The 10321-nt window shown below is 42.9% G+C and overlaps 1 protein-coding gene across 1 annotated transcript in view; it reads left to right on the forward strand.

Annotated features, from left to right (window-relative positions):
- The first annotated feature begins 8361 nt into the window (after positions 1 to 8361).
- Positions 8362 to 10321, forward strand: part of LYG1 (lysozyme g1) — a 6190-nt gene continuing 4230 nt past the window's right edge. The window contains 1 exon segment of the mRNA XM_004369317.1: positions 8362 to 8404. Within this exon segment, the coding sequence (XP_004369374.1) occupies positions 8362 to 8404 (43 nt within the window).

Genomic DNA, 10321 nt, shown 5'->3' on the forward strand with positions numbered 1-10321 from the left:
TAAGAGCTTGACTGCTAACCAAAAGGTCAGCAGTTCGAATCCACCAGCCACTCCTTGGAAACCTTATGGGGCAGTTCTACTCTGTCCTATAGGGTCGCTATGAATAGGAATCGACTCGACAGCAACGGGTTTTTTTCGTCAGTCACAGTTACATTGAGTCAGGGATGGACACATGACTCAGTTGGAGTGAATAAGACATGAAGAAAGGTTTGCTGGTGTTTCTGATAAAGAAGCTTTCTCGATTTCTGTGTCCTCTAGATGTGAACAAGAAAGTCTGAACCCTGGGAGTTATTGGCAGCCACCTTGGGTGAGTGGGTTGGGGGAGGGAGAGCTCAGGAGGAAGCTACCACTCAAGAAAGCAAAGTGGAGAGACAGAGAATTCCGGGCGCTTGATGACATTGTAGAATCAGACCATCCCTGAAAAGTACCTTCCTCTGGTCTTCCTGTTATGTGAGCTGATAAATCTTCCCTATTGTTTAAGTCCATTTGAGTCAAGTTTTCAGTTACTCGCAACAACACAAATCCTGATACAGCTGTATCAAAATTGTTCTTGCCTGGTAGCCAGTGACCTCACTATAGCTAAATTAAACCACCTCTTTTTAGTCTCATCTTGCCTTCTTAACAGCATTTCACAAAAATACCACTTACTGCTTGAGGCAGTCTCTTAGCTTGGCTTCCATGAGAAACCAAAAAACCAAACTCATTGCCATTGAGTCGATTCCAACTTATAGCAACCCTATAGGAAAGAGTAGAACTGCCCCATAGGGTTTCTGAGAGCGGCTGGTGGATTCAAACTGCTGACCTTTTGGTTGGCAGCCATAGCTCTTAACCACTGCACCACTAGGGCTCCAGCTTCCATGATACTCTCCTGGTTTTTCCCCTCCTCTGTGGCCTCTCCTTCAGTTTCTTTTACCAGCCCTTCTTCCTCTACCCTAGTCCTAGTCCTCAGGGTCTAGTCACAGGCATGCTTCAGTTTCACTTGACTCCTTCCCTCTAGGCAATAACTTCTGTCTTTAAGTCCTTTTAAAAACTGATGACTCGCACATTGTTACTCTTCAACCTAAGCCCCCCTTCTGAGCTCCAATTGCCATTGTGACATCTTGGATTGGATGTCTTACAGGCACCTGAAACCTAACTCATTATATTAGAATGTAAGCTCTACGAGGGCAGAGACCATGGCTGTCCTGTTCACCACTGTACCATCCACTTAAGCATTGTGACTGACACAGAGTAAGCCCGCCAAGATATTTTTAATGAATGAATTAATGCCGGATGAATAAATAGGTAAATTAAATAAAGCTTTTGGTTGCAAATATTATTCGAACTCCAACTAATTTAAATAAAAAGAGGAGTATAAGGTAACTGGTGTGTCTCAATTGAACTTAAGGACAGGAATGTGGCTGGACCCCAAGGCCATTTGGGACTTTGTTTTAAGACTCTGTCAAGACTTCCTTCAACTTGCACTCCTTCTCCCTGTGCAGCTACTTCATTTTTCTCTCTAGCTGCATTTTCAGTTCCTCAGTCCAAATGGAGACTCTAGACTAGAACTGGAATATTAAAAAATCCATATGGTCTCTCTTGTAGCTACTCACCTCTGCCATTGTAGTATATAAGCAGTCATAGGCAATATGTAAATGAATGGACCGTGGCTGGGCTTCAATAAACACATCTGTTATTTACAGTACAGCTGGTGGCCCTCTGGACATAGTTTGCCGACCCCTGTTCTATACCAACAGATATCACACCCACAAGTCTAAAGTTTCAGCAATTTGAAGAGGTGGGGATCACAGCTCTCTCCTGGTTCCATGCTGTCTCTTGGCCCAGCTTGGATAATTTTCTTACCCCTTTTCTAAGAGACTGTGGCCAAGGAGGAAGAGTCATGTTACAACATGAAATAGGGGTCTGGAAAAGCAACATGAACCTGAAGAGAGAAGTAGTAGAAAGAATGCTTGGCTGACCATAAAGGAAAGGGAAAAAAATATACTCTGCTCACAAGTGGAAGAAAGATGGATGAATTTTACTAAGTAGATTACAAAATTGATGCAGAAACATTGTACTACAATCTGGGAATGAGCAAGGGCTGGATCCTCTGCTAACAAAGAATTCTCTAATAAATTCAGAAAGATAAATAAATAGAACAATTGATATTTTCTCATGTATAATATATTTGTTATGGATTGAATTGTGTCCCCCAAAATGTGTGTCAACTTGGCTAGGCCATAATTACCAGTACTGTATGATTGTCTACCATTTTGTGATCTGATGTGATTATCCTATGTGTTGTAAATCCTGCCTCTACGATGTTAATGAGGAAGGATTAGAGGCAGTAATGTTAATGAGGGAGGACTCAATCTACAAGATTAGGTTGTATCTTGAATCAGTCTCTTTTGAGATATAAAAGAGAGAAGGGAGTAGAGAGACAGGGAGACCTCATACCACCAAGAAAGCAGCTCCGGGAACAGAGCACATACTTTGGACCTGGGGTCACTGTGCTGAGAGGCTCCTAAACCACAGGAAGATTGATGAAAAGGACTTTCCCCCAGAACCGACAGAGACAGAAAGACTTCCCTGATGCTGGTGCCCTGAATTTGGACTTCTAGCCTTCTAAACTGTGAGATAATAAATTTCTCTTTGTTAAAGCCATCCACTTGTGGTATTTCTGTTACAGCAGCACTAGGTAACTAAGATGGAATTTATGCATTTTTTCAATTTTTAAAGCATATTGATAAAATCTTGATTTACACTCCTAAAAGAAGGAGGAGAGGCCTATGTGAAGATATAGTGCAAAAGATAGTGCTGTGTTTGGGGCAAATCAAGTCCTTCAACAGGATGTGAGTGGTAGAGGGAGGCTCCCTCTTTTAGTTATGAAATTCATCCCTTGGGAAGTCTGGGGCAAAGAATCCTTCCTGGACACTTCATATAAAGCCTCTTAAAGTATACTGATGTCAACATCAGGGAACAAACTGTAGGTACTAGATGTACATAAAGTAACATCATTCACCTGCCCGGGTATATGGATGACAATGTGCATGACGTGGCTCTGCTTGCCTGAAATACAGACCAAGAATGGGAGTTTCTGACACTCCAAATTAAATTTCTTTCTTCCTTCATTTCTCTTTCTCTCTCTTGCTCTCTTTTTTTTTTTTTTTTTTTGCTTTCCCCCTTCCCTCCTCTCTGTCTCTCTCTATATACTTTCCTTCCTCCCTTTCTCCTTTCCTTTTTTCCCTTCCCTCCTTCTCTCCTCTCTTTCTCTCCTCCTTTCCTTCCTCCCTCCCTTCTTCCCTCCCTCCCTCTCTCTCTTTCTCCCTTCTTTCCCCTTCCTCCACTCTTTCTTTCCTTGCTTTCTTCTTTCATACTTTGACTCGTTCCCAGAAGCCATCAAGAATAAAAACAAGTGTTGACCTTGTAAGTATTGTAAGTGAACCTACGACTAAGATCTGCCTTCTAGGGTGTGGTAAGGAGCTAACTGGTTAATGTTTGCAAAATGCCAGGACATTCTTGAATAAAACGCCCTATATAAGTTCAAAGTATTTCTAATTATTATGATTATTGCTATAATTTGTGAAACTTACCCATAAATCTCTTCACAGTAGGATGAAGTCAGCACTTCTAAGGAGAGGAAGCAGGGCAGGGACTCTATATAAAGCATTGTGTCTGACTGCCCCTAAGGACAAGAGCTAACTGAAGACAGGTGAGGGTAAAGCAGAGTCCTGGGACTCACGTCGGGTTTGTTTAGGATGGAACATCGTACATATGGCCATGGGCTTTCTCTGCTGCTGAGTAAATAAGAAAGATTGGACTCAGATGAAACCTAAGGACCATGCAAGGAAAATCCAAGTTATAAAAGATTATGTAGATGATAGAATAATTTTTCCTGTTCATTACAATACTTATAAAAAGTTTAGATTTCTTTTAATGTATATGTACATTTCATTTTGGTTTTGTAAGCATGCACAAAACAAAGAATGGAAAAAGAGAAATATGTATGCATTTAACAAATTGGATGTCTCTGTCGTGAATTCAGATGGAGCCCTGGTGGTGCAGTGGTTAAGAGCTCAGCTGCTAACCAAAAGGTCAGCAGTTCAAATCTACCAGCCACTCCTTGGAAACCCTATGGGGCAGTTCTACTCTGTCCTATAGGGTCACTGAGTCAGAATCGACTTGATGGCAATGGATTTGGTTTTTTGGTTTTGTCTCAAGAAAACATCGTCGGGGCAGAAACATTTTTTATTGTGATTGTTGCTATTGTTTTAATTTGGGACCTGTTGGTGCGTAGCATTCTGCTAGGCACTGGTGTAGGATGTTGCTGAGTGCATGAGGAGGAAGGAGGAAGACAAGCAACAGCAAGAGGGTTTATCACCAAGACACAGTGCTAACGAAGGGTTTATCACCCCACAGGGGGCAGACAGAGTTATGTTAACAATAAAACAAGAGCAGCAATACTGCTTAGAGTGGGAGACCATGCCTAATGGAAATACGTAGAGCAGTTCTCAATTCTTCCATGATTGGATTTGGGGGGCAGGGGTAGCATGATGGGGCAAGACCACCTTCATCTCCCAGCACATCGGGGTGGTTAATACAACACATCTTCCAGGCTGATTGGAGCACCCCAAGGACCTGGGACGGTTTTTGCTCAAGGTTATGGTGACGATTTAGGAGAACATTCATCGAAAAGGAATGGAAGTTCTACAGTGAAAGAACTATAAAGACCTTTATTTCTACCTTTTCCAGAAATAAGTGTTTAACAAAGGAATACATGGTCTATTATGCCTTACAAGTCTAAATAATGTTCTGAAAATTACAAGTACCCAGTGATGGAGGGTGGATAGAGTAAAAGGTCCTAATAGAGGCCACCAGGAACTTGAGCTGGCCTCTCAGGGATGCTCTGGTTGCCAGTTTCAGTGTCCCAAGCAGGCCTGTTGCTCCAGTTGTTTACACCCCCATGCTGTTGTTGTTTTGCTCTCCAGGAGTGGAGAATAGTGGCGCCACCATAGATACTGTGCTTGACACATGACCACTGTGCTGTCTCTGCCTGACATTCTAGTAATGCTTTCGAGAGCAGGGAGGCACAGGGGTATGAACAGATTAGTCAAAGGTAACCTGTGGACACTCCCTAAAACAACCCCAGTGATGCCTCAACAATCCCTTCTAAACAGAGTACTTTTCACACACCACACACCTGTTGCCGTTGAGTTGATTCTGACTCATAGTGACCTTATAGGACAGAGTAGAACTGCCCCATAGGGTTTCCAAGGAGTGGCTGGTGGATTCAAACTGCCGACCTTTTGGTTAGCAGCTGAGCTCTTAACCACTGCGCCACCAGGGCTCCAGAGTGCTTTTAGGCACCTGTAAAGTTGGGTCACAAAGTGTGAGTTGCTTCAACATACTGTGTATGTGTCCATTGTCAGTTCTTGCTCTTCCCTAACATAACTGAAAAAAAAAAAAAAGATTTTGAAGGCCTAATCTCAGGAGGAACCAGCAAGTAACTCAGTGTTCTTAAGTAATTGCCAGGTGTATTTATACAGATTCTTTTCATTCAAGTGCTTGCTCAACACAGATATTTCATTTGATGCCTGGAAAATGAGACCACTCCAATGTTGCAATAAAAGTGAAGTCCTTCCACTTGGGTTTCCAAGAGGAAGTATCTTTGTTCTCTGGAAAAAGGCAGCAAGAGTGAAGTACCGTGGGTTTAGCATTTGAATGCAAGCAGTAATATTTTCTGAAGGACATTTTCCATAACACCAGTGAGAAGCCTGAGACCATGAGCTTTTCCTGTACCAAAGCAGCTCTTTCTCTGTTCTTTTTCCTGTAATGGATTGCCCTCTCTCATTCAGTGCTGGGATCTCAGTGGGTGCTGAATAAATTATTCCCACTGGGTCACTGAATCAGTTCCTGCAGACCCACCTGAAATTCCAAGTTTGTTTACCTTTTTGGTGTTGGGACTAAGCATGACATTTTGTGTTGAACTAACGGAAATCAGACAGACCATCTCAATGTGATAGGAAACTCATTGCCCTTGAGTCCATTCCAACTCGTAGAGACTCTATAGGACAGAGTAGACCTGCCCCATAGGGTTTCCTAGGCTGTAATCTTTGTGGGAGCAGATCACCAAGCTTTTTCTCCAGTGGAGCGGCTGGTGGGTTTGAACATGCCAACCTTTTGGTTAGCAGCTGAGCACTTAACCACTGTGCAGCCAGGGCTCCTTTGTAATAGGAAAGAAAGACAAAAAACAAGGCTTTATCTGAAGGATGCACACCCCCTCAGTTTAAGAAGCTTTCATTCAAATGACTTGCTAACTGCCTCTCCTTCATTTTGAGACTTAATCTCTTTCTGGGTATTTGGGAAGAATCGTGCATGAATAACCTTAAAACAAAAGAGATGAGAAAAGCATTTTGAAAGTGCCAAGTGCCGTATTTATATGCACAGCCCTACATATCATGATAGTAATAATTCAAAATGACAGGTAGCCAGGCTTAACTGACCCAGGAAGGCAATGGGACACATGCAGAGGTATAGGCTTTGGGGCCAGGGGCTGGCTTCCCAGCATTTCCTGGGACAAACACAACTGTTCTGGGTGGTGATTTTTGATAGTAAGAGAGGGCCTGGGCTGTTTGTGCATGTGGAAGGGGATTAGAGGAATGGTTGAATGAGCAAGAGAGGAAGTGTGAGAGAGAGTGCTTTAGCGAGGGTTTGGTGGGGCCAGCTGGCAATTCTCCCATCTGCTGAGCACCTTAGTGAGTTCAATCCTGGGGACCCCTGCCTTTGGCCTGACTTCACAGGAAGTTGGCTTTGCTGGATGTCTTAAACTGGGTTCTCTAGAGAAGCAAAACCAGTGCAGCGTATAAATATATAGAGAGAGATACAGATTTATATTAAGGAAATGGTTCACGCAGCTGTAGAGCTGGAAAGTCCCAAGTTCCTGGGTCAGGTGTCAGGCTGGAGGCTTCTCCTGACTCACGTAGCAGCAAGTGCTGGCGAATCCAAGATCGGAAGGTCAGATAGGAGGCCTCTGACTCACAGGCTGTGGAGGCCAACGAATCCCAAGATTGGCAGATAAGACAGCAGTTAAGCTGCTAGCTCAAGTCCCAAGAACTAGAGGTCCGATGAACAGGAACCAGCTGCAGGATCCAGAGTGAGTAAAAGCCAGCAAGCTTTGCCAGAAAGTCCACCTATATTGTATGCAGGCCACACCTCCAAGGACACTCCCTTTCAACGGACTGGTTGCTCACAGCTGATCTTATCACGGAGGTGATCACATTATATCAGATCTTATTATGGAGGTGATTACATCATTAAAAAGCTGCCAGACTACATCATAACTACCAAACCACTGAGGATCATGGCCCAGCCAAGCTGACACAGAACTTTAATCATCACACTGGTAGAAGCAGCCTCTGTCTCCATCCTTCCTGGGCTCTGGCTTAGACTTGTCCCTGCACAGGATTTTCACAGAGGGATAACGGGGAACAGGGCTGGAGGCAGCCAAGGAGCCCGAGATTCCCAGGCCAGGGGTTAGAGCAGTAGGAGAGTGTCCTCCAACTCCTTCCTCCATTCAAAGCAAATAATTAGCGTATGTTCCCAGGCATTGAGGAACGTGTAACCTCTTCTTTACCTTGAAGAAAAAAGAACCCAAATTCAGAGAAATCACTAATAAAAATTCTCCTGTTCATATTCTCTTTTGATAAGGAAGAGGCTATTGGGGTAAGGTACATACATTAGAAGTTTGCTTTTCAGGGTCTGGAGTCAAGTCGCTTATGTTTCTTGGTGTTGAAAATAAAAGTATCTTGGCTTATTAAAATAATTAGTATCCAGTAACTTGATGGTGGGGTCATTGGTGGTTCAGTGGTGCCATGTGGGAGACTTAGGTTCGATTCTCTGCCAAAGCACCTCACGCGCAGCCACCACCCGTCTGTCAGTGGAGACTTGCGTGTTGCTGTGATGCTGAACAGGCTTCAGCGGAGCTTCCAGACCGAGAAGGACTAGGAAGAAAGGCCTTGGGATCTGCTTCTGAAAATCAGCCCATGAAAACCCTATGGATCACAACAGTCGCATGAGTCAGGATTGACTCCAAGGCAGCTAACAACAGCTTGATGGTAGCTTGAGTCCCTGTGGGCCAAGCAGGAGTTGGTCATTTTTAAGCTAATTGAAAGGATGCTTGGAGCATGTGTTCTATTTTTGCTTTTTCATTTTGATTCAAATAATTTCTCAGGTCAGACATGGGAAAATTTGTTCCTTTCTTTCTATTTTTTTTTTCTTTCCATAGAAACAGTATACATTGTTATGACAACTCCTGACATTTTCGAATCTTCAAGCTAATTTATTTTAAAATCATTTCAGGATCTGCAGAGCCCAGTCATCAGTATGTCTGCATTGGGGCTGCTTCTGGGCCTCGCAGCCCTCACTGGTGAGTGTTTCCCTTTTCCCAGTGACCTTGGAGACGGGAAGGATGAAACAGACATAATGGGCCTTCTGGTGTTTGAAGCCACAGAGGAAAGCGTTGTTTTTCTCCTACGCTGTCCAACAAGTCCTGGAGTTAGTAACAGCCATGACAAGCAACGTTTTCCCCACTGCCCCACATAGGGGAAGGGGGTACTCATCCAGAATGTAAGGGGGCTTAACAAGTTTGCTTGAGGCTAAACTTTAAAAATACACCATCGATAACTGCTCATTGTTCTGCTATAAAAACTCTTTCACTGAACGTACTTTCTGCTATCTTATTTACTGAATTTATTTATACACCCTGCATTTCCACAGAAGATACTGAGGCAGTTTACCGTAATAAGACTAACGTAATTGAGACAGAGAACTAATATCAAGGGCCTCGAGGAGATGTGACTAAGCGAAGCACTGAGGCTGACATAGTTGCAGTGACTGAACTTTAGATTTGGACCTGAGGCTCCTTGAAGGTGGGACAGAAGGGAAACTATGTGTCTCATGAGAAATAAAAGGAGGAAGCTTTGTTCCTCAAGAGAGGGAAACTTTTTCCTGGCTCTAAATTCTAAAAATTTCTCAGATAGCTTCTTTTATGTATTCATTTATTTATTGACCTGTTTATTCAACCAATACAGTGAAACCTGTGAGAGCCGGAACTCAGCAGGACTGCCTTGTTTTTCCAGGTCTCGCAAGTTTTCCACCTTTGACAGGGTCAGTCTTAACCACTTTTCTATTGCTCGTTTTAATGGAAAATAAATTTGAGTTTTCCTTCTCTGACAGATTTCTGACTCACATGGGTTGTGGCGTTTGCAGGTTTTACTGTATTTTAAAATTCCTATGAGGTGCTGAGCATTGGGAATACAAGGAATTCCATGGAGCATATAACGAGGTTGGGGAAAGGTGCCCGAGGTGGGGCCGTGAGTAACACCACCAGCCACCACAGAAAGAGTATTTGTCACCAATCATAAAGAGAAATCTGTACCAATTAAAAAATAAAAACAAATGTGTTGGCTTGTTTAGTTTTTATACGTTTATAAAAGCCCAGGTATTTTCATTTCTACATTTCTCTCAGACTTTGCATCAAAAGTTTGTAAAGTAGAAGTATTTACTCCAAAATAATAGTCTTTTCAGATGTCAACTCAATGAAGTTTTTGGTACGAAAATAGGACCTTAAAATGCATTTATGTAAGCACACTGTAATTTTATGATGATATGCAATAAATTATTTTCCAAAGATTTTCAAAATTATGAAGATTTGGTGATATAATTTACTTTAGTCAAAGAATAAAATAAATTTTAAAAAAGAGTAATGAAAAATTCTTAGGAGTTTATAGCGGTGAGATGATTCTTCCAAGGAGTAATTTCCTGCCAATGCATGTGCGCGTTACTTGCTCACCTGCCGTCTTCACTGTTACAAGTACTAGGGAGTGCCCCTCTTTTCAGAGGCCTTTGTGAAATCCTACAGTGTCTCACAGAGCCCTGGTGGTGAAGTGGTTAAGAGCTTGGCTGCTAACCAAAAGGCCAGCAATTTGAGCCCAACAACCGCTCCTTGGAAACCCAATGGGGCAGTTCTACGCTGTCCTCTAGGGTGACTATGAGTCGGAATCTACTTGAAAGCAGTGGGTATAGTATCTCACACCACTTCTCCTCTTCTACGATGAATGGAATGACAGTGTTAGGTAAAGAGAGAGAGATGGATGTAAAGAGAGAGAGATGGAGGTAGAGAGAGAGAGATGGATATAAAGAGAGAGAGATGGAGGTAGAGAGAGAGAGATGGATGTAAAGAGAGAGATGGAGGTAGAGAGAGAGAGATGGATGTAAAGAGAGAGAGATGGAGGTAAAGAGAGAGATGGAGGTAAAGAGAGAGAGATGGAGGTAAAGAGAGAGA

The sequence above is a fragment of the Trichechus manatus genome, unplaced genomic scaffold (assembly GCF_000243295.1).
Source record: "Trichechus manatus latirostris isolate Lorelei unplaced genomic scaffold, TriManLat1.0 scaffold00004, whole genome shotgun sequence".
Taxonomy (NCBI): domain Eukaryota; kingdom Metazoa; phylum Chordata; class Mammalia; order Sirenia; family Trichechidae; genus Trichechus; species Trichechus manatus.